Genomic DNA, 25174 nt, shown 5'->3' on the forward strand with positions numbered 1-25174 from the left:
TATACTCCTTGAAGACAGCTGGTCATTTGCATACTTTTAGAGCAGGCCTGTCAAACTGGGGGCATGTGTCATGCCCCCCCAGCTCTGCAAAGGCAAAAAAAATGTTGCGATACATCATGTTACATCACATACATAGTTGTGAATACATGAAATGGGTACATATAAGAAAAATAAAAGAAGAATAAGAGAAACAATAGGACAGGGACGGTAGGCACGTTGGTGCGCTTATGCACGCCCCCTACAGACCTCTTAGGAAAGGGGTGAGGTCAATAGTAGACAGTCTAAGGTTAAAGTTTTTGGGGTTTGGGAAGAAACTACAGAGTCGGGTAGAGTATTCCAGACATTGACCACTCTATTGCTGAAGTCGTATTTCCTGCAATCAAGTTTGGTGCGGTTAACTTTGAGTTTGTATCTATTGTGTGCTCTTGTGTTGTTATGGTTGAAGCTGAAGTATTCATTGACAGGTAGGACATTGCAATGTATGATACATTGCAATGTATGACATGACACAATTGAGTTTGACACCTGTGTTTTAGAGAGTCATTGAGGCCATTTGGAGGTTTATCTGTATCCTCAGGGTCACCTCAATGACTCTCTAAAAGGATGCGAATGACCAGCTGTCTGCAAGGAGTATAAATCCTTCCATTCCCCTCCATCCAGTCAGAGCTGTAGAAGCTTCTTGGATGAGGAGCGAAACATCTTGAAAGAAAAACCAGAAAGTCCAGTTGCCTCTTGAAAAAAGAAATAAGCTACATCATTGTTTCTTTTCTTTTTTAAGCCATAGGAGAATGATAATCTTCGTGTTTTTCCCCTTGTGCGAAAAAGCAAATGATTATAGAAGTGTAAAGAGAGCATTAAATAATTTCTACCTTCTTGCTCGACATAAAAAGAGTTAATGACTGGTTGAACCATCTTGGTTCTCCAGGAGAGGGGATATTATTTCCTAGCATCAGAAAAAGAGAGCCTGTATTTACCACTAAACTAATCCTAGGAAGAATCTTTAAGGCTCTCCTTTCCTAAGTCAAATTGTTGTTATCATCCCGTTCCAGCATTTATGAGCTGTGTTTGATCAGCTCAGAATCATAACCTTTGCTGAGAAAGAAAGATTTAAACAGCATCTCTCCATCGGCTATTTTTCAGGCTGCTTTGAATCATAAAAACAATCATAAATTGTAGGGCTGAATCTATATTGTTGCATGTTTGCCTCTACGCTGATCGACAGCCTGATAAATTAATTACACCGTTCCAGAAAAATATAGATTTTTTTTTGTTTGTTTGTATGGGAGAGAAAAGAGGCTTAGAATTAACTGGTAAAGGGATTAAGGCAGGTTTTCCTGTGTATTAATCCTGTATAGCTGATGAGCTGGCTGACCTTGTCTGGATTTTAAAACTAATCAGGGACCGACCTGGTTAATCCTTGGATAGTTGATTCTTGGGAGGAAATCCTGGGGCTGGAGGGTGCAGTAGGAAGTTGTGAAGAAGAAGGAAAAAAAGCAACAACAATGAAACATCCAGAGGAAGGAAAAATGAACGCCCTCTGTTTCATAACCAAGAAAAGCCTATTGGGTATCTGCAAAGTTGCCAAGCGTTAAGGGCAACTTCAGACATCTTCGCTTTAGAGATAAATAGAGAGGAGAGCAGGAGATAAGCAGAATTCCAACACAAACCTTGATACATAGAACATAGAATAATAGAGTTGGAAGGGACCTTACAGGTCTTCTGGTCAAACTCCCTGCTTAAGCAGGAGACCCAATACCATTTCAGATAAATAATTGTCTAGTTTCTTTATGAAAGCCTCCAGGTGTGGGGTGGGGTGGAATAGAATGGAATGGAAAAAAGGGAAACAAAATTGGAATATTAGCAAACAGACAGGATGAGGGAGAAGTTATAGAAATTGAGGAGCTGCTAGGAAAAAAAGTGAGATTTAGATAGATATTTAGATTAGGATTTATAATTACCTAGATATACTGTAAAAATATACAGAAATATGCGATTTTCCGGTTTGTCGGCTTTGCGAGCGGTAGGGATTCGCGAAGCTGCGCGATCCCTGCCGCGCTAGCCGCTTTTGGGGCTCCGATCCGAAAGGGTGCGGAGCAAGGCTGCCCTGCAGGGGCAGCTGAAGGTAGGGGGGATCCGGAAAAGGGTTTGGGGGTGTTGCAGACCCCCTCCCTGGCCGGCAGAACCCCCTTTTACCAAGACGGTGTAGCGGCGGTCCGTAATGGCCGCCACAAAGAAGCCGGCAGCTGGGCAAGTATGCGCAGGAGGAAGAGGAGAAAGTTTTTAAAAGTGAAAGTCTTCTTGGTCGATCCAGGACTCTGAGATATATTTACTTTAATTCCTGGAAGTGATGGCTTTTTGGATGATTCTTTCCACAAAAGAAAGCAGGCGGCAATTTTGAGGTGCTGAAAGGAAAGTTTACTCTCCCTCCCGATGGAATTAACAAACGGATATTGAGAAACCTGTTTTTTTTTTCAGGTAAAACTAGCTATATGGGATAAGTCGGAAGGGAGAGGACAGAAAAAAATATATTTATCTGGTTGGATTTTGTTGGAGGAGATGCCTTAAGGATTTGGAGACAGAAATAAAATTTTAATAAGGCTTCAAAATACAGATTTGGATTTTCTTTTTTCCTTTGTCTGACACTACCCCTGGAAGAGAAAGGGGAAATTTTGGCTTGGCTTGGATTGATTGAGGATTGTGGACTGTGGGATTGTCTTCCCTTCTTTTTGGAATATTTTGGTTGGAGTAAGAAGAAAGAGGGAAAAAAAGAAAAGAAAAGATTTATAATGGCTTTCTCCTTTGAGGAATTGAGGGATGAATATGAGCAAACAAAAGCAGCCTGTAAAGATGGCATGGAAAAGCTTTTCTATTTTTAGAAATGGCGCTGGTTAACTATGAACAGACAATGCGACAGATGGGACAACAACAAGAAGAAGACAAAGACACCATCTTTAATGAATCCCAAAACTTATCTAAGAAAGAAGGAAGGAAGAAAGCGAGGAAAATGAAGGACTTAAGATCTAAAAAACATTTAAGAAAGAGAAAAATATGATGCAAAATAAATACAATGATAGTAAACAAGAGAAAAAGGGAATACAACAGAGAAGGGATGCCAGCAAGACAGAGGTTAGAAGAAGGGGGGGTAGGAAGATCTGGTGGGGGAAGAAAGAAAGGGGAAAGGCGGAGAAAAGCCACAAAGTTTTAAAATTGGATGGGAAAAGAGGAATCTTTTTTAGGGATAAAGGGTAAAGTATAAATTTTCTTTAAAAAGATTTTGCAAGGTACATAAGATGGTATTGTAACATTTGTATTAGAAATAAAAAATTAGAATGGCTTAAGAGTTAATAAGAAATTAAAATGTTGAAATGTTTAATAATGATTGATTTTTAAAATGTATGCTATAAGATTTATTATTTAGATTTATTATTTAACTACGCATTTAGGAGGATACTATGTATTTAAACATTTTTGATTTATTACTCTGTTTTTATTGTTATTAAAAGTAAAAATTAATAGATAGAATGTACCAAGCAGAATCAGATTGGGTATTAGATGTTATTTTAAATGTTAATCTAATATTTAGGGAGAGGATAGAAAGGCATCATACTCTGATTAGTGATTTCAGGAGAAATTCTTTTTTTTTCATTATAAGGAATGAGATAGAGGGATAGTGAAGGATGGGCAAAAGATACAAATATAATGAATTAAATTAAGATGGATTGAATAAGATAGAATTATGAAGAGTGAAATGTGTGGAGAAGTATATATAGAAGATATAGAATGGTAAACAAAATAGATAATGATCTGTAAGATGAGCATGAATATAATTAAAGCCCATATAAAGAGAGGTACCGGGGGCCAAGTTACTTTACTAAAGGATTTTTTATATGTTTGTTTGTGTCTGTTTATGTTTTTGAGAAGCATTGGTGAAACCTTTTAGAAATACAGAAAGAGAATGACGATAATCTAGTCAGAAAGAAATAGATGAAATAATGGTGGTGAAATTGGATAGGAGTGAGGAGAAGTAAAGAGAAATTGGATAAGAGATGTTTTTATGCTCATATGGAAATTGTTTAAAATAGAATTGTATTGTATAAGATAAGGTTTTATCTGACTTGTAAAATTTATGATGGAAAAAGGTTCAAATATGTAATGGTTGATGATGATTTGTTTGTTTCTGAAATTAATAAAACTTGCTTAAAATATATATATATATATATACAGAAATATGCAATAATGAATGATAAAAATGTGTACCCTTCCTCCTCCCATACTTATGGAATATTAAACTACAGCACATAGTCTACAAATACTCTTGATTTTTGTTTTAGGTAAATGTATACATATATTAAGTGTCAATATGATATTCTTTTTTCTCTTGTTTTTTTCTTATCTTCCCTTTTTACTTGAATTAGTGGCCCATAAAGATGATACAGCTTTATTTATTAACATTAATTAAGAACTGCAAATTAATATAGTTAATATGAAAAAAACCTGTCAAATTCTAAGTGTACATATGATAGTGTACTGCCAAGAAAATGATATTGAAAGATGTCAATATAATTTCTATTACAGAAACTTTTGTAAACTTTTTAATATCTTGAACTTTAATAAAGTACTTTTTAAAAAAAAATAAAAAAAAGAATGGAATGGAATAGAATAAAAGAGTAGGGTAGAGTAGAATAGAATAGAATAGAATATTTATGCAGCAATAGAAAAATAAAGTTGCTATTTTAATTAGAATGGAATGGAATAGAATAATAGAATAGAATGGAAAGGCATGGCATGGCATGGAGAATAAAGAATAGAATATTTATACAGAAATAGAAAAATAAAGTTGCTGTTTTAATTAGAATGGAATAGAATAATAGAGTAAAGTGGAGTGGAGTGGAATGGCATGGCATGGCATGGCATGGAGAATAAAGAATAGAATATTTATACAGAAATAGAATAATAAAGTTACTGTTTTAATTAGAATGGAATGGAATGTAGAATAGAATAGGAAATTAAATTAGAATAGAATAGAATAGAATAGAATAGAATAGAATAGAATAGAAAAATAGAGTTGGAAGGGACCTTGGAGGTCTTCCAGTCCACCCTCCTGTATCATTCCAGACAAGTGACTGTCCAGTCTTTTCTTAAAAGCCTCCAATGATGGAGCATCCATGACTTTTGAAGTCAAGCTGTCCCAATTAATGAATTATTCTCCGTTATAGCATAAAATCTCCAGAAACCTCCAGGACCCGTGCCTCCTGAAAAAAACCACGTCCATGTATTTTAAGGAAGATAAATTGTAGCAAAGTACACCTTCCTCTCTTTACCTGTGTGTTGTGTTTCCTTCCTTTAGAAAGTATTTTGGAGAAAAAATCGGAATGTATTTTGCCTGGCTGGGGTTATATACCGAATTTCTTATTCCATCCTCTCTCATTGGGATTGTCGTGTTTGTCTACGGGTGTCTGACCATTGAAGAAGATGTTCCAAGGTGAGGCATCACACACTATAGAGCCATAGGTGGCACACAGAGCCATTTGTGCTGGCATGTGAGCCGCAGGCAAACTTACCTCACTGCACATGCACGTGCCTCACAGCTGATTTTCGGCTGGTTTGAGGCCTTTTTCGGCCTCCCAGAGGCTTGAGGAAAGCCTTTGCAGGCCAAAAAATAGGCCCGTTTTGTCACTTCCTGTTAATACCAGAAGTGACGAAATGGGCCTATTCGGCCTGCAGAGGCTTTTTTCAAGCCTCTGGGAGGCCGAAAAAGGCCTCAAACCAGCTGAAAATCAGCTGTGAGGCGCAGTGCAGGTAAGGGGGGTGGGGGGACTGCACGCGCATGTGCAGGTGGCGTGGGGGGTGCATTGCCTTCTGGGTGCTGGCATGCGAGAGCACGAGCACCAGCCTGCACACAATTTTTGGCACAGAAGCCCAAAAAGGTTAGCCACCACTGCTATATAGGCTTTGTCCTAAAAAAATATTTGGACTCCTGCTAAAATATACCAAGTGTGGAGCTGAACACTTTGCTGAATATTTTCAGCTGGAAGAAGAAGACCTATTAAGAGCATCAATACTATTTTTTTCTTCCGGTCTCCGATAAACCTGATTATTTCCTCTCTTCCTTGTCCTTATGCAGTCCTTGACTTACAACCATTTACTTAGACACCATTAGAAGTCATAAAAAGAAGTGCAGCCGGTCCTTGCTCTTATGGCCATTGGAGCATCCCCAAGATCATGGGATCAACGTTTGGTTGCTTGGCAACGGGCATGTATTTACGAAGTTTGCAGCATCCTCGAGTCATGGTACCTCCCTTTGCAACCTTCCCAGACAGCAAAATCATTGGGGGAGCCAGATCCACTTAGTGACTACGTAATTTGCTTAACTGCTGAAGTGATTTGCTTAACAATGGTGGCAAAAAAGGTGACAAAATGGGGTGTGACTCCCTGAACAACTACCTTGTTTGTTCAGCAATGGAAATTCTGGGCCCTGTGGTTGTCATAAGTGAAGGACTATCTGTGTCCTCTTCTGCTTGCTTGGTTTCCTTAAAATAAAGATATGAATCTTTGAATGAAAGATTAAGGCAGAGGTGTCAAACTCAAGGCCCTGGGGCCAGATCCAGCCCACAGGGTGTTTAAATCTGGCCCATGGGGAGAGTGGTGGGATTCAATGTTTTTTTACTACCAGTTCTGTGGGCGTTGCTTGGTGGGTGTGGCATTGTTGTGGTTTGCCAGCAGCTGGTGAAGACAGCAGCGGAGTTGGACAATGAGGACGAAAAGGAACCAGTCTGGGAGTCTGGGGAGGAGTCGGACGAGGGTCCTGTGTCTGATGCAAGGATGGGGCCAGGACCATCTGGGAGTGGGGTGCTGACTCCGGAGCCTCCAGAGTCTGGCAGCAGCGAGGCAGAGGACCCAGGGGAGCCTGTTCCCAGTGTGCGTGTGTGCAGAGCTGCTAGAAGGCGAGAGCAGCTGAAGCAGAAGGGGTGACTCAGGAGTAAGGCTGGGAGCAGTGGTGGGATTCAAATGTTTTTACTACGGTTCTGTGGGCATGGTTTGGTAGGTGTGGCAGGGGAAGGATACTGTAAAATCTCCAGTCAGAGGTAGTATTTGCTGGCTCTCCAAACTACTCAAAATTTCTGCTACCAGTTCTCCAGAACTGGTCAAAACCTGCTGAATACCACCTCTGGCTGGGAGGTGATTGCCCCTCCCATAAGGGATAAAAGTCAGACTCCAATAACGAAACCTTTGCAGGAAGCAAAGCAGTTCAATTAGATTCCGAGTCCTTTTTGAAAGTCTGCGTACTCTGGTCGGTTTTTTCTGATACTTCGGGTGGGTTCTGTTCTAATTACTTTGAAGACTTCTGTTTTTGGCAGCATTCCCCAGCACTGACAAGCATGGGCTTATCTTGAGGAACTGTTTATAATGAGTTCTGGCTAGAAATGAAAGTCATTCCCAGCATTGCATTAAAATAGGTTTTGCTTTTGAAACAAGTTTGTGCTTCAGTACATTTGACTAAGCCTAGGTCAGAACAGGTGTGGCTTGGTGGGCATGGCTTGGTGGGTGTGGCAGGGGAAGGTTACTTCAAAATCCCCATTCCCTCCCCACTTCACTAACCTGCTTTCCAGCTCTGTTCTCCTGTGCAGGGCAACCAAAGAAGACCCAGCCAGTCAGCTGGGACTCAATGGGAGGCAGAGAATAGATGGGGGCAGGCCAGGCAGAGGTGGGATTTGCTGGTTCTCTGAACTTCTCCAAATTTCCGCTACCGGATCTCCAGAACCAGTCAGAACCTGCTGAAGAGCACCTCTGCATGGGGCCGTGCTGGAAATAGAGAAGCACCGGCCTGCGGTGCCTTGGCCAGCGAAGGCACGTGTCGTGCTCCCGAATTCTGTTTTCGTTGGCAGAGGGTTGCAGGAGGCTGTTCCAGCTGGCAGACCACTCATGCCACTATAGGTGCCCCTAACATGGGTAACGTTGAGCTGGAATGCCCACCCTGGCCACACACACTTCTTTTGTCGCCCTGCACAGGAGAATGGAACTGGAAAGCAGGTTAGTGAGGTGAGGAGAGAATGGGGATTTTACAGTAACCTTCCCCTAGGAGTGGGGAGGGAGTGGGATTTTGCAGTATCCTTCCCCTGCCATGCCCATCAAGCCACACCCACAGAACCAGTAATAAAAAAAAATTGAATCCCACCAGTGGTTCTACTCCTTTAAGAGGTGTTTATATAAAGGCAGCCATTAGAGGGCATGTTCTTTCTCTTTGTTCCCCGGTATTCATTGCAGAGTTCTCCATGTAGAGTTAAGAAGAAGTTTGATTGCTTGTAAGGTATTTTGCCTACCATGTATATTTCTGTATATAACTGTTGCAGATTAACCACTGTTAAATACCGAAGTCTCTGTGTGCTGTGTTTTGTTCCTGGGTTGTCTCATAATAGCAGTCACACTGCAAACGCTCTGTCACCCTTGTAACTTTGAGTGGTCACTAAATGAATGGTTGTAAATCAAGGGCTACCTGTACTAGCAAACAGCTGGAAGCTTTCCCTGCATGAAGCTCATGTCTGATCTTTTGGGCTTTGCTCTTTTTAGCAAGGAGATGTGTGACCAACATAATGCCTTCACCATGTGCCCTTTGTGTGACAAGACATGTGACTACTGGAACCTCAGCACAGCTTGTGGAACTGCACGTGCCAGCCACTTATTTGATAATCCAGCCACCGTCTTCTTCTCCGTTTTCATGGCCCTCTGGGGTAAGCTTGCTTCAAATATTTCCACACTTGACTAACCAAAAGAGAAGACAAATTGAAATAGAATAGAATAGAATAGAATAGAATAGAATAGAATAGAATAGAATAGAATAGAATAGAATAGAATAGAATAGAATAGAATAGAATAGAATAGAATCAGAGGTGGGATTCAGCAGGTTCTGACCAGTTCTGGAGAACTGTTAGGGAAAATTTTGAGTCATTTGGAGAACCGGCAAATCCCACCTCTGACTGGCCCCACCCCCATCTCTTCTCTGCGTCTCATTGAGTCCCAGCTGATCGGCTGGGTCTTCTTTGGTTGCCCTGCACAGGAGAACGGAGCTGGAAAGCAGATTAGTGGGTTGGGGACAGAATGGGGATTTTGCAGTTACCTTCCCCCAGGAGTGGGAGGGGATGGAGATTTTGCAGTATCCTTTCCCTGCCATGTCCACCAAGCCACTCCACGCCCACCAAGCCACGCCCACAGAACCGGTAGTAAAAAAATATCAATCTCACCACTGCTGGGGTGACATGATAGCAGTCTTCCAATATCTCAGGGGCTTCCACAAAGAAGTGGGAGTCAACCTATTCTTCAAAGCACCTGAGGGCAGGACAAGAAGCCATGGGTGGAAACTAACCAAGGAGAGAAGCAAACTAGAACTAAGGAGAAATTTCCTGACAGTTAGATCAATTAATCGGTGGAGTTTTAAAGAAGAGATTGGGCAACTATTTCTCTGAAATGGTGTAGGGTTTCCTGAGCAGTGGGACAGCAGATTTCCTGAGCAGAGGATTGGGCTGGAAAAACTGCAAGGTCCCTTCCAATTCTGTTGTTATTCTGAAGGATCTTAGATTAGAAGAAGAAATGGCTTTACTTACTGAATTGGCTTTAGCTACTGATTTATAACTTGGAATTGTTGGTCTCTGACTCTGGTAATGTGTGTGCCTGAAAGTGGAAGAATTACTTTAAAAGCTACTCTGGAATCACAGGATAGAGTGGGCTGTAAATTTCATGAGTGAATGTCCTGCAAAGTCCATTTGCAATTAGACACTAAGATTTAGACTGGAATGAGGACTATTATTCCTCACTCCCCATTGCAGTATTTCTTTATATACTACTAAAACTCTCTTGGTCATGACCTTTAACTGGGAGAAATAGTGCATCACAGGGGATTAAGTTTTGAACCAGAGTACCTTAAATGGGCTAATTTATAGTGTGTGTCCAAAATTGGGCATCCCTGATGCCCAAGAAAATGAAATTTGGGGACGTTGTGGCTGCTACTGATGGCTGCTACACCGCTGAGATGCTGCAGATATTTCATTTTCATTTTCAATGTTCTGTGACAGTTTCCCAGCCACTCTCACAATCCCTCCCTTCCTCCTTCATGCAGACGCCGCCGCCATTTGCATGCCAGCTGGGAAGGGAAGGGAAAGGGAAAGGGAAAGGTTATAGAAATAGCTGGTGTGTTGTAGCCTAAATAACATTCTTTCCCCTGGGAATCAAGGGCATTCGTGTAGGTGTTCGAGAGGTCACCTAGCAACTGAACTACATGCTGATTGGACCATGTGACTGGGGACTCTTGGGGGGAAGTGACAAACATTTACTTTTAATTGGGTGTGAAACTGGTGGGAACCTAGCAATAGCAACAGCACTTAGGCTTACAAACCACTGTATAGTGCTTTACAGCCCACTCTTAAGCGATTTAAAGAGTCAGCATATTCCCCCAACAATCTGGGCTCTCATTTTACCCACCTCGGAAGGATGGAAGGCTGAGTCAACCTTGAGCCTAGTGAGATTTGAACTGCCAAATTGCAGGCAGCTGGCAGTCAGCAGAAGTAGCCTGCAGTACTGCACTCTAACCACTGCGCCACCACAGCTCAACTTAGAGCCGGTTTTCCACCAAGTCTGTGCCAATTTGGGATGTCCCAATAAAATGTTCTTTGAGGTATATGCCTGCCTCAGAATTCTCATTGAAGGGGATGTATTACCTTGACACTTTGCATCTTACAAAACAGATAAAATTATATTATTCTAAGCACAGTTCTGGTAGGTTCACTGAACGCTTGTCTTTGCTTAGCAACAAGAAATGTTCAGCTCCATTGTGGCCATAAGTTTGCCCGTCTAGGGCAGGTCAAAAACTGCCTACGCTATACAGGGCAGACTCCAGAAAAGATACTTTAGTTAAGCTAAGGGGGAAGATATACATCTCTCAAACCACAGTTCTCCCCTCCCTCACCCATGTGCATTCTTAGAATGAGAGTCATTGGGTGAAACTGATTGACAGCTTGTTGAGCAGAGGCAAAAAGGAAGAGCTGCGTTGCAGAGTACTTGATGAACATAAGGAAGCCATTACCATGGAAGTTTGCTAATGGGTAGCAGCTCAGAGGACTTTAAAAATAGACTGTGGAAAGGCCTGGAGGTATTCCCTGTCACCCATAACAAACTCTTGTCTTGACTTATAATTGTCCAATTGTCAGGCTGTGGACACAAACCCTGAGAACTTAGCGTGTTTCCATGACGTGAGACTAGGGAGCTTCCTTGGTGCCCTGAAGGAAGCGTGGCCAAGTGTACAAAGCCCTGCTGAGAAGCACCAAATTAAATCAGAGTTGTTGAGAGATGTATTCCGGGTGGAATGTGGTAATAAATTCAGCTTAATGGATTCGTCCCCCCACCCTAAGAGGATGGGAGGGAGGGAGGGGGGAGGGAGGGAGGAAAGAAAGTGGAAGGAAAGAAAGAAAGAAAGAAAGAAAGAAAGAAAGAAAGAAAGAAAGAAAGAAAGAAAGAAAGAAAGAAAGAAAGAAAGAAAGAAAGAATGGAAGGAACGAATGGAAGGAAGGAAGGAAGGAAGGAAGGAAGGAAGGAAGGAAGGAAGGAAGGAAGGAAGGAATATGAGAAAGGGAAGGAAGAGAAAGAAGAGGGAAGAATGGATGGAAGGAAGGAAGGAAGAAGGAATATGAGAAAGGGAAGGAAGAGAAAGAAGATGGATGGATGGATGGATGGATGGATGGATGGATGGATGGATGATGTCAGCGTTCCAGCAAACCTCTATTCCAATCAGTAACTCTGAGACAAACATATCTCAAAAGTACCTTTATTAGAATAGCACATGGCACATCTGTGGAATCCCGAATCTAAAAGTTTTTTCGGGCTTTCCACAATTTCCCAAACTACAAATCCATCCCCCCTTGGTCATCATCACTTCACATGGCCCAATCACGATCCATCCAAAAGCAAGATCCTTATTTCATCCTGTGCCATACTCAATGACCTTGGACTAACAAAAGAATTTTATTTTGTCTACTTAGAGCTACTTAATTGAAATCACCCCCCTCCCACTCTCTCAGGCTATGTGGCAGCATGGAATAGGGCTTCCAAAGCTGACAGATGGATGGATGGATGGATGGATGGATGGATGGATGGATGGATGGATGGATGGATGGATGGATGGATGGAGGGTGGGAGGAGGAAAGGAAGGAAGGAAGGAAGAAAATGAAGGAAGGAAGAAGATGGAGGGAGAGAAGAATGAAGGAAGGAATATAAAAGAATGAAGGAAGGGAAAGAAGAAGGAGGGATGGAAGGAAGAAGGAAGCAAGGAATATGAGAAAGGGAAAGAAGAGGGGAAGGAGGGAGGGAGGGAGGGAGGGAGGGAGGGAGGGAGGAAGGAAGGAAGGAAGGAAGGAAGGAAGGAAGGAAGGAAGGAAGGAAGGAAGGAATGTGCACTTTTTAAACACTGGTAGAAATACCATCTTGGTAGAAATAATCCATTTCATTAATGCTCACATGATTCTTAATTGCAGATTAGCCAAATTACAGTTAAATCTATCTATTGTGCTTTTCTAGCCAAGCCATCCAAATCAGAGAGAGAGAGAGAGAGAGAGACCCCTGGGAATGGCTGAACATAGGCCCAATTGTTCAACATGATGTTGTACCCTGACACTCCTGGTACTTCCAAGCCTCTATGGGTTCCTCCACAGACTTCCTAACCTGGGACAGTCCATGGCTTGAAACTATGCGTGGAAGTAGCTCCTTCAATCAGAAGCTCACATACAGTACATGGGTTGGAGACCATTATGTTTAGGAGTTGTAAGGCTGCATCACTGTGCCAGTCTTTCTTTCATTTTGTGCGCACGGATCCAGAGAATGAGGATTAAATTAGCAGGCAGAGAAATCAGCAAGGAACCAGAAAAGGGAAATAAATAGACGGTGTAGCCATCAGGAGTTGAACTTGGCTTAAGGGAACCTTGCTGGTAAGAAACACAATCTTAGTTGGGTATTTTAAACACAGAGGTGAATATTCAGCAGGTTCTGACCAGTTCTGGAGAACCGGTAGTGGAAATTTTTAGTAATTCGGAGAACGGGAAAATCCCACCTCTGACTGGTGCTGCCCCCATCTATTCTCTGCCTCCCGAGTCCCAGCTGATCAGCTGGATCTCCTTTTGTTGCCCTGCACAGGAGAACGGAGCTGGAAAGCAGGTTAGTGGGGTGGGAGGGAATGGGATTTTGCAGTAACCTTCCCCTGCTATGCCCACCCACCAAGCCACGCCCACAGAACCATTAGTAAAAAAAAATTTTAATCCCACCACTGTTTAAACACCAAGCTCTCCTACAATGAACAGAATTGGGTTTCTCTCATTTCAGCCACAATGTTTCTTGAAAACTGGAAGCGTTTGCAGATGAGGTTGTGTTATTTCTGGGATCTCACAGGATTGGAGGAAGAAGAAGTAAGTGCTTTCGAAACCGTTCAAACATTTATTTTGCTCATGTGCACCTAGACTTTTTATCCGTTCAGTTCTTCAAATTGATCCGATGATTTCATTTCCCCAAAACCAAATGCAAGTAATTCAGTTCTTAGAACTGAATGGCCAAGGCAAATGCAATTAGGCTCTTGGCTTGCAAATTCAAATCTGATTTTGGCTGGTCCCTGTATCCGATACCTTGAATTGGCAAGCCAGTCAATTAGAATAACAATATTATTATGTAATCCAACAATATTGAAAAGTTGAATGGCATAAAAATTGCATACGTTTAAAAAAAAAACTCAAAAGACCGTGTAATTAGAAGGTAGATTGGTTTACCTAAGATGAAAACCAGAAAAAGTCATTATAATGAGAATGGAAGATCAACTTATGATGATTAGGGGACTGGAGGCTAAAACATATGAAGAACAGTTGCAGAAATCGGGTATGTCTAGTTTAATGAAAAGAAAGACCAGGGGTGACATGATAGCAGTCTTCCAATATTTGAAGAACTGCTACAAAGAAGAGGGAGTTAACCTATTCTCAAAAGCACCAAAGGGCAGGACAGGAAGCAATGGATGGAAACTATGAAGGAGAGAATCAACCTAGAACTTAGAAAAAAATTCCTGGCAATGAGAACAATTAATCGGTGGGATGGCTTCTCTCCAGAAATTGTGGCTGCTCTGTCACTCAAGGTTTTTAAGAAGAGATTGAACAACCATTTGTCTGAAGTGACGTAGGTCTCCTGTTTGAGCAGTGGGTTGAAGACATCCAAGATCCCTCCTGTTATTCTGTTATTCCTGGTAGATTACTTGTAGAATATTAGCTTTATATTTCCAGGGATTGTGTTTCCAGAATCCATTATGCTCATGTACCCTTAGTCTCTATTTTAAAGCATTTACTTGCAATGTGTTCTTTCACCCTCTCTGCTACCCAAATTCGCCAAGGAGCATCTAAAGGTTTGACTTCTTGTTCCATTCAAACCATCATAACTCTTATGTCACAAGCATCTCCTACCAGTATTCTTGCTCATGTTCATATGTGCAGGAGCCCAGGCCAGAAATAAACACAAAGTCACTACCTTATTAAGATGTGAAATCTCAATACCCCGTTCAGATGTATAATAACATATTACAGTACAATCCATCTCTTGTGTATTATACTCAGCAAAGCATTACAGTCAGTGTTGGGTGTATATTTTGTGTATATTCGTAGATATTGTACTCTCAAATTGCAAATGGAGACGTGGGTACTCCATCTTTCTTATCTTCATTTTGAAGTGCTTTGGTTTTATTGTATTGCGAACAGTTGCTGGGGTGCATCCACAGTTTCGTTGTACTTGTACAATGACAATAAAGTTGTTCTTCTTAAAATGGTATAGGGTCTCCTGCTTGAGCAGGGGGTTAGACTAGAAGACCTCCAAGGTCCCTTCTGTTATTCTGTTATTCCTAGTAGATTACTTGCAGGATATTAGCTTTATATTTTCAGGGGTTGTGTTCAGGGATTGTGTTTCCAGAATCCATTATACTCTTGCACCCTTAGTCTGCATTTTAAAGCATTTACTTGCAATGTGTTCTTCCACCCTTTCTGCTACCCAAATACAACAAGGAGAATCTAACAGTTTGGCTTCTTCTTCCATTCAAACCCTCATAACTCTTATGTCACAAGCATCTCTTACCAGAATTCTTGCTCATGTTCAAGTGTGCGGGAGCCAAGATCTCAGTAGTACTTGGATGTTTGTTTTTTTATGTGGCTTCTTGCTCAGATGTTAAATTCACTCCACATTTTTTTAAACATTTGATTTAGGAATATCCCAGGCCAGAGTATGAAACAAGATTATTACAGAAGAAAGCCAGAACGGAAAATACCAAAATCGTGACTCAGGATGAGGTAGGACACCAAAGTTTCTGTGATCCTTTTCATTCCCGTTTTATGGTTTTATTAGGGCTGCATGCTGTAATAAAATATTGTGTAATATTCATAACTAACATCTATTTGACTCACTTTTTTACTGATAAATTTTAATCAAAGAAATGTGGATGGGTTAAGAATTAAAGTACCATTGTCTTTTGCAATTCTGAAATTCTGGTAATTGTGACATTTCTTCTTTATATGTTCCTTTCCTTTAAAAAAAACACTGTTGAATTTTCAATATGATGCACATTTATTTACATGTATTTTAAATTAATTGACTGAGGATACACAAGGGAAGTGGTTGATTGATTAAAGCAGAAATTTTATATAAACTATTGGAAGGAGCGATCTTTGAGAATTTAGCCTGGTTCACAGTTTAACTGACCTAATTCACATTTCTTGTCTTACACGATTGTTCTCCATACTTGATGATGTATTTATTGCCTGAAACAAAGTACCAACATGCATGCAAAATTATGCATTTTCAAATTAAAACTGAGGAACATTGAGCTGTAGCTTGGAAGCCTTCTCAAAAAATTATTTTGCGAGCCACTTGTTCCAAAGATGCTTTTTCAAGAAGCAACTGAACTTTCTTTGTTTGCCCTTAAATTTTCACATATTCATACTTTCATGTTTCACTTCACATCCAAGAAGCTTCTTCAGTTCAATCATGGAAAAGCACCTTTGGGAGAAACATAACCTGGAAGATTGAGAATCTCCATAGACATTGTATACCACTTCCACCTCTACCTGGACTAGCAGACTACCAATGTTCACTGATGTTTTGGTTGCCTCCATCATGGACTATTGCAATGCAGTGAAGTTGGGGCTACCTTTGAAAGCAATTCATCAGCTGCAGCTGGTTCAGATTGAACCAGCATGGACAACGATGGAAAGATTTCATTGTGCCCTTCTTGTTGTGGTTCACCGGCAGATGGTGCAGATGGTAGCAGAATTGGACAGTGGGGAAGAACGGGGACCAGTCAGGGAGTCTGGCGAGGACTCGGGCAAGGATCCTGCATCCGATGCAGAGATGGGGCCAGGACCATCTTGGAGTGGGGTGCTGCCTTCAGAGCCTTCGGAGTCTGGCAGCAGCAAGGCAGAGGACCCAGGGGAGCCTGTTCCCAGTGCGCATATGTGCAGAGCTGCTAGAAGGCGAGCAGCTGAAACAAAAGGGCGACTTGGGAGTAAGGCTGGGAGGTGATTGCCTCTCCCATAAAGTATAAAAGTCAGACCAAGATGATGAAACCTTTGCAGGAAGCAAAGTAGTTTGATCGGTTCGAGTTATCCTTGAAGCTCTTTGTACTTTGGTTGGTTTTTCTTGTACTTGGTTGGTTCTTTTCTAGTTAACTTGATACTTCTGTTTTTGTGCTTTTAACCACTGAGCCATTGCACCACCTACTGAGACTCTAACAGTAATCAAAGTAGACCATTGTGTCCTAGAAGTGTTCTGACCTAGGCTTCATAAACCATAATTATCCACAAACTTGTTTTAAAAACAAAACCTATTTTATTGCAACGCTGGGAATTGTTTTCATTCCCAGCCAGAATTCATTTCAAACAGTCTCCCAAGGTAAAAAACACACTTTTCAGTTCTGTGAAGTGCTGCCAAAAACAGAAGTATCAAGTTAACTAGAAAAGAAACCAACCGAAGTACAAGAAAAACCAACCAAAGTACAAAGAGCTTCAAGGATAACTCGGAACCGATCGAACTACTTTGCTTCCTGCAAAGGTTTCATCATCTTGGTCTGACTTTTATCCCTTATGGGAGGGGCAATCACCTCCCAGCCTTACTCCTGAGTCGCCCCTTTTGTTTCAGCTGCTCTCGCCTTCTAGCAGCTCTGCACATATGCGCACTGGGAACAGGCTCTCCTGGGTCCTCTGCCTCGCTGCTGCCAGACTCTGAAGGCTCTGAAGGCAGCACCCCACTCCAAGATGGTCCTGGCCCCATCTCTGCATCAGATGCAGGATCCTTGCCCGAGTCCTCACCAGACTCGGAAAGAGATCTGAGCACTCCATGATGGAGTAAACTCCCGTTGCTTGCCAGTTCCTGCCCCTAGCAGTTTGAAAGCATGCAAATGCGAGTAGATTAATAGGTACCACTTCGGTGGGAAGATAACAGAGTTCTGTGCACCTTTGGCATATAGTCATGTTGGCCACATGACCATGTCTTGTGATAACGCTGGCTCCCTCAGCTCAGAAATAGAGATGATCACCACCCTCTAGAGCATGGGTGTCAAACTCGCCACGTCACGTTGCCATCACAAGACGTATCACAATGTTTTTTCCCTTCACGGAGCTGGGGTGGGCATAGACAGTGAGCGACGTATCCGGTCCATGGGCTGCCAGTTTAACACCCCTGCTCTAAGAGTTAGACACAACTCAATAGGGGAACCCTTTACCCTTACCTAGATTCTGAGTGTTGTTACTGACTATAAAGGCCTTCATGGGTAGGACCTTATTATCTAAGGCAGAGGTGTCAAACTTGATTTCATTGAGGGCCACATCAGGGTTGTGTTTGACCTTAGGGGGCTGAAGGGGGCATGTCCAGCTTGACGTCACTCATGTTGAGGGCACCTGTGGTGGCCCGGAAGGGGCTGGGGGGGGTCAACTTTTGCTAGTAGTTTGTTCTGCTCGTGCTCTGCCAGTGAAAATGGAGCTTGGAGGACTGCGCGTGGCCCTCCCAGGTTCCATTTTTGGCTGCAACAGCCTCCTGCAGCCTTCTGTCAGCTAAAATGGAGCTCGGGGGCAATGGTGGGATCAAAACTTTTTACTACCGGTTCTGTGGGTATGGCTTGGTGGGTGTGGCAGGGGAAGGTTATTGCAAAATCCCATTCCCTCCCCACCCCACTAACCTGCTTTCCAGCTCTGTTCTCCTGTGCAGGCCAACCAAAGAAGACCGAGCCGATCAACTGGGACTCAATGGGAGGCAGAGAATAGATGGGGGTGGGGCCAGTCAGAGGTGGGATTTGCCGGTTCTCTGAACCACTCCAAATTTCTGCTACCGGTTCTCCAGAACTGGTCAGAACCTGCGGAAGACCGCCTCTGCCATGATCCCATTTTCAGTGAAGATTTGGGACAGGAATCTGTTAATAGACCTGACCTAATAGATTAGCATTCCTGAAATTCTTCCTACTGTGTCTATTTCTTGACTGGGCCTTTTTGGAAAGCTGATGCCATGACCCTTCCTCCAACCAAGTTTTAAGATCCAAAAAGGGGGTTAAACAATTTTTCAAAACACCAAAAGGCAAGAGGAGAAACAATGGATGAAAACTGGTCAAAGAGAGAAGCAACCTAGAACTAAGGAGAAACTTCCTAACTGTGAGAACAATGAACCAGTGGAACAGGCTGCCTTCAGAAGTTGTGGATGCTCCATCATTGGAGGCTTTCAAGAAGAGACTGGACAGCCATTTATCTGAAATGGTATAGTGTCTCCTCCTGGAGCAGGGGATTGGATTAGAAGATCTCCTAGCTCCCTTCCAGCTCTATTCTTCTATCTTCTAACCCACCTGGATTCGTAGAGCCCTCAGAACAGCAGCCCTTGATGAAGTCAATCTGAATCCTGAAGGCCCATGAATTCCATCCTAAGCAAAATAATTGAGAGAATTTTGGAGATAGCCATACCTCTGGTAAACATCACTAGAAGCTTCAGGTTCCACCACAGTTAACAAACTATCTGGGAGTAGGAAATGCTCACCACATCCCCCAGTCTTTCGTGAAGTTTGCTTAGTAAAATTTAACAGTTTGGAAGGTATGAAGCAAAGTAGTGGAAGAACTTTGACAGATGTCAAAACCGTTTCAGAGAAGACTAAGGAGGGTGTGTACCAAGTCTACGGCATGACGAGTTACAAATATATAATACTGGGGAAGAATGGAGTTCCACACTAAGGAAGTAACGACAGTTCGCTCCCTGGGTTGTGGTTTCACCATAAAAGGCAAGGAAAGTCAAATAAAACTTATAGAGCCTTGCATTATCTTTGCTAGTGCTCAGACTGTTACGGTGCGTTAAAAATATATGGATTGGAATATGCTTTTTAGGCATACTTGGCAGATGTTCTAAGGAAGTACACAGATTAGCCTGCTTTCTCCAGCAGAATTTTCTCTTTTGGAGAAACATGTTTCTTTATTTAATCAAGTGACATAGCTGCCCATCAACCCAAGAAACTTCTAGCTCAGAAGGCCTATTTAATACAGGTAGTCGTTGACTCATGACCACAACTAAGTGCAAACTATCTGTAGCTAACAGTGGTGGGATTCTACCAGTTTCCCTATCGGTTCGGTGATAGTGCTTTCAGGATCCCAGCAGTTACCCCCATTTAAATCATGAGTCTTGAACCAAACTTCCAAAACTTAAAAAGGGTTTATTGAGAGTTAACATGCCAGCACTGCCTGGCGGTAGCCGACTTGATAATTTTTGATGATCTTTATCCAAAGAATTAGGGCTCATTGCAACAGTTTAGTAAGATTTCAGATTATTCATTCAACCAGAAGAAGTCTAACATATTTCCTATAAGCTGTATGATATCTGTGGGAATCTGTAAATTTTGGTGTTTTAAATATAGTTTGAATATCCTAGGAAGACCTCTTCAGTGACAAACGTATCCAACTATTTAACTGGAGATGTTGATATTAACTGATGATTTAAAATGCCTATCGGTCTTCGGGAAAGAATTTTTTTTACAAAATTAATGTCACTCTTAAAGTGATGTCAGTTTGCCTGTATCTCTGTCTGCCTGCCTGCCTGCCTGCCTGCCTGCCTGCCAAACTTCAGGCCAGTCTACCTACTCTATCTGTCTATCCATCAATCCCTCCTGTCTGTCTGACCATCTGTCCATCCGTCCATCCATCTAGCTATCGAGCTATCTAGCTATCATTTATCTGTATCTATATCTGCAGGCCAGCCTACCTACCTACCTCTATCTATCTATCTATCTATCTATCCATCCCTCTCACTATCCCTCCCTCCCTCCCTACATTCATCCATCTAGCTATCACCTATCTATGTCTATATCTATCATCTGTCTGTCTATCATCTATCTACTATCATCTATATCATCTCTCTCATCATCAGGATATCTATGTTAATACCTATTACATTATTTAAACAAATTGATAGGATTCGGAGCAGGTTTTTATGACAGGTTTTCTCTTTTCAAATTCTGGTTTCATATGAAGAAGGGGTTTTAACTTCCTGGCATTTCAGCTTCATCATTAGCTTAAGTTGGTTTTGGGGAATTTAAATGTTTCTTCTAAAAAAATTGTGGGTGTAATTGGATAGATATTATTTGTCCCTTGCCATTTTAGTTATTGCTGCACTAAACCAGGTTGTATTTCTTTTGCATTTAAGGCAGAAAGATATACGTGAACATTGCTGGAGGTTTAAATTTGATTCCTGAGAGAAATTGATATTCTGAGATAACCACAATTTGAGATTTGCAGATTTTTTTTTTCTGGAACTGTGGGTGAAACGATACCTTAGATAAGCTTATTTTTCATCAGTCTTTTAGGGCTACAACAAGAATTTGCATTGTCCATAACTACTGAAGGGCAAACCATCAGTTTAAATATCTTTTGACTATACAATTTGATCTGGGCTTGGTAGCGGCCCCTCACATGCCTTTGATAATCCTAAAACTACATTTTCCTCTTTTTTTTTTTTAAATAGAGGGCATTAACTGCATGTTTCTTTGTAATCAGAGTCACCTATGTGAGTCTCATAAAACAGGAGATTCCATTGCAGTTAATGGCAGTAATTTAGGTATTGCAATACAGTTAAAGCAAAGCACAGGTTTTGCCATTAACATAATGAACTTCATGTTGCTGTAAATATTTTATCAGTTGCCTTGAATGTAGGTAAAAGAACTTGTCAGGCGAAGAAATCCAATACAAAAAGGTAAAAGGTAATTTATCGCCAGAATGGTGCCCTAAAGGTGCTAATATTTTAGAAGAATGATTTTTGCTAAAATTGTAGAGAGAGCTGTAACACTCACAATGGGCACCTGAGGAGAACCCGCAAAACAAACAGAATAATTATAAATAATTATCTGTACCGGAAAAGAGGCAACAGATAACAGATTCTAAGAAACTGATTTGGAAAATATTTGGATAAACATGCATAATTCTGATTAAGAGCCTTTCTGTTAAAAACAATACCATTTTTTTTGCCTGGTTAGGACATAGAAATATCTTATACACAAATTCACCGGCAAAAGAATATTAAGTGTGTATTCCAGAGGTTGTCTTCAGATGGTTCTGACCAATTCTGGAGAACCGGTAGCGGAAATTTTGATTAGCTCGAAGAACCAGCAAATACCACCTCTGACTGGCCCCGCCCCCATCTATTCTCCGCCTCCCAAGTTCCAGCTGATTGGCTGGGTCTTCTTTGGTTGCCCTGCACAGGAGAACAGAGCTGGAAAGCAGGTTAGTGGGGTGGGGAGGGAATGCGGATTTTACAGTAATCTTCCCCCAGGAGTAAGGTGGGAATGGAGATTTTGCAGTATCCTTCCCCAGCCACGCCCACCAAGCCACACCCACCAAGCCACACCCACCAAGCCACACCCACAGAACCGGTAGTAAAAAATTTGGAATCCCACTACTAGTGTATTCACTCTCTTTTTCAAGGAGCTGATATACCAGTCTTGATTCAACGTATGTATCTACAGGTAATCCTTGACTTACGACCAAAGTGAAGCCCAAAATTTCTAATGAGATGTTTGTTAAGTGAGTTTTGCCCCATTTAACCTTTCTTGCTTCGGTTGTTCAGTGAATCACTGCAGTTAATAAGTTGGTAACCCGGTTGCTAAGTGAATCTGGCTTCCCCATTGGTTTTGATTGTCAGAAGGTCGCAAAAAAGGGGAATCACATGACCTGGGGATACGGAAACAGTCATAAATATGAACCTGTTGCCAAGCATCTGAATTTGGATCACGTAATCATGAGGATGCTGCAAAGGTCGTAAAAAACAATCCTGTTTTCAGTGCTGTTGTAACTTTAAACGATCAATAAATGAAGTTGTAAGTTGTTGGAAGTCAAGGACTACCTGTATTCTATTTTTTTGGGCCACAGGTCTTCAGTCTGGCTCATGTTTGCTTTATAGTTCCTCCCATATATTCTTTTTTAAAAAAAACAAGTTTTATTCAGTTTTCCACATTTAACATCTCTTTTTAGTGAACAGCATGATTACAGGTTCCACATACACATACAAATATGGCCATAGTTTCATATTCAATTTTTGTATACAATTTCTTATCTTAACAATGCTTTTATACATTTTCTATTTTATTGTTTTATTCAAAATACTTATCTCATTATTTAATTCACTTGTGTTAACTTCATAATCATTATACTTTAATACTTTTAACTGTCACATTTGTTTATGTCCTCTTAAATTCTAGTTTAAAAAAAAACACTCCTTCTATAAATTGGTTTACCCCCTGAAATATCAATATAACTGGGCCACCTCTAAGTTACATATTCATTAATTATCACCCCTTTTTGAATCCCATTAAGCATTTAGCATTATTTCCTAAAACATTACAATTTATAATCCCTTTATAGCTACATAGGATATATAAATCAGATTCTGTGTAGTTTCCCCCCTTTTTAATTTCATAAATTTTGTACAATTTCAAAAGAAAAGGACACATTAATCTACTCCCTCCCATATATTCTTCTACATCCTACTGGAATCTGAAAAACATGCAACAGATGATTCCTGATGACTGATCCAACATCGATGTTTTAAAAAAGAATGATTTTCTTTTCTGGTGCTCTCTGAGCTTCCTTTGTCTTCTTGCAGATTTATTTATTTTTATTTATTTATTTGATTTGCCAATTGTTTACAAGATAATAAGTATAAGTGTATACATAGTTGTGAATACATGAAATGGGTACATATAAGAAAAATAAAAGAATAAGAGAAACAATAGGACAGGGACGGTAGGCACGATGTTTCATTACCCAACTAGGTAACATCATTAGTGCCAATAAGGAGTGTGGTTTGCTGTATGATTATATTAACTTTCTGTGTGGATGGGAACAGAGGTGGAATTCAGCCGGTTTGGACTGGATTGGGCAAACCGGATGTTAAATTTACATATGGTTTGTCAAACCTGTGGTTGAACCAACCGGCTGGCCCTGCCCGCCCCATCCTTCCCAGAAGCCTCCACGTGGCCCATTTGGGAGGGAAAAAAACGGGCCTTCCAGAAATCCAGAAATGGGCCTGTTTCCGGCTTCTGGCGGGCCTCTGGACTCCGGGGGAAGCCATTTTCACCCTCCCAGAGGCCAGAGGGAAGCCTCCGGACCCTGGGGAAGGTGAAAAGCGGCCCTCCCGGAAGTTCTGGTACGCCATGCCCACCATGGCCATGCGCACCCAGCAACTGGTTTGCTGCCCGGTTGCTGGGATTTTTGAATCCCACCCCTGGATGAGAGCGGTCTTAGGGATTCTTTGATTGGGCTACTTACTGATGGCTCTTTGGCGGTTTCTTGGTTAAGGTGTTGTTTACTTGATGGTTGGTGTGAAGTTAAACCTTGGAGTTAATCTATGCTGATCAGGGTGCCGATTCCTGGTGGAGGTGTGCTGGAGTCTTTTTGTTCCTTTTTGGGCTGGTTGATTGTCTCTTTTGCATAGTCTATAGATGTTGTTAATGTCCATGTGTCTATTTCCTACTTCCCTAATCATCTGATGGTAACCCCAGTGCAATTGGTAGAAGTTCTATCCATTGCATGACGATGTCGTGGTACATATGATATAACTTCCTCCTCATGTGCCCTGAAGAGCCCCATGGTTTTATGCAGGTAAACTATAGGGTGGAAGAGTCCATTGAGTAAAAATTGCCTATGTAGTTGTTATTGTAATCATTTAATCCTGTCCGACTCTTGGCAACTTTATAGGTAAAAACATTGGAGAGTTCAGCCTCAATTCTTGACTCTTGACATAACACCTATTTTCAGTTTGCTGATCTGGGAAATGGATTCACCAAATTAGCCATCTAGCCCATAATTTGCTAGACTTTGCTCAAATCAAGATATATTATTCCCCCAGCACTCCTGATTTTCCAGTCTAAAAATGAAATGAGATTGATCTGACGTGTTTTCATGTCACCGAATAATTTGAGTGACTTAATTGCAATGTTTCCAGATCAATTTCTGTATGATGTTGCTTGGAATATTCTGATCTATTCGGGTCAGACTGGCTGGCTTGTGATTTTTCAGGGTTTCCCTTCCGAATCTTTTTTTTAAAGTTAAAGGATAAAATGGACCCTCCACAGTCATCTGTCACATTGCCCTTTGTCCGTGTGCTCTCCAAGTTCTTTTTCGAAGATTTTCATGAACAAACTGGATGCAAATCACCTTGTCTTGAAGATTTGAATTCCCTTGAAGGGAATGAGGTATTCCCAGAGCATTTATTAGCCTCAGGATAAATTCTATCCCTTCTTCTTACTTTAGACAATCATAAAAGAGCAATGGGTATCTCCAGGGGTGGCTTCAGAAATGTTAGCAACAGGTTCTGTGCCTGGTTGCTTGGTGGGCGTGGCCATGGTGGGCGTGGCCTAGTCAGCCTCCTGCACCATGGTAAGGGGGGGGCATTTTTGTTAGCTCAGGAATTCTGGGAGTTGAAGTCCACGTCTTAAACTTGCCAAGTTTGAAGACCCTTGCTGTTAAATCTCCATTCCCACCCCATTCCAGGGGAAGGATACTGCAAAATCTCCATTCCCAACAGTGGTGGGATTCAAATTATTTTACTACTGGTTTGACGGGCGTGGCTTGGTGGGCGTGGCAGGTAAGGATACTGCAAAATCTCC

The 25174-nt window shown here is 41.5% G+C and overlaps 1 protein-coding gene across 2 annotated transcripts in view; it reads left to right on the forward strand.

The window, feature by feature from the left end:
• The window catches only part of ANO2 (anoctamin 2), a 178184-nt gene that overhangs the window by 61271 nt on the left and 91739 nt on the right, over positions 1 to 25174 (forward strand). For both annotated transcript variants that reach the window (XM_087967719.1, XM_026679288.2), the window contains 4 exons: positions 5348 to 5482; positions 8569 to 8729; positions 13360 to 13442; positions 15264 to 15347. In XM_087967719.1, coding sequence (XP_087823845.1) covers positions 5348 to 5482; positions 8569 to 8729; positions 13360 to 13442; positions 15264 to 15347 — 463 coding nt within the window. The remainder of the gene's footprint in view (positions 1 to 5347; positions 5483 to 8568; positions 8730 to 13359; positions 13443 to 15263; positions 15348 to 25174) is intronic.

Source organism: Notechis scutatus, chromosome 6 (assembly GCF_049901735.1).
Source record: "Notechis scutatus isolate UNSWTSFEM ecotype Mainland chromosome 6, rNotScu1.2, whole genome shotgun sequence".
Classification (NCBI taxonomy): domain Eukaryota; kingdom Metazoa; phylum Chordata; class Lepidosauria; order Squamata; family Elapidae; genus Notechis; species Notechis scutatus.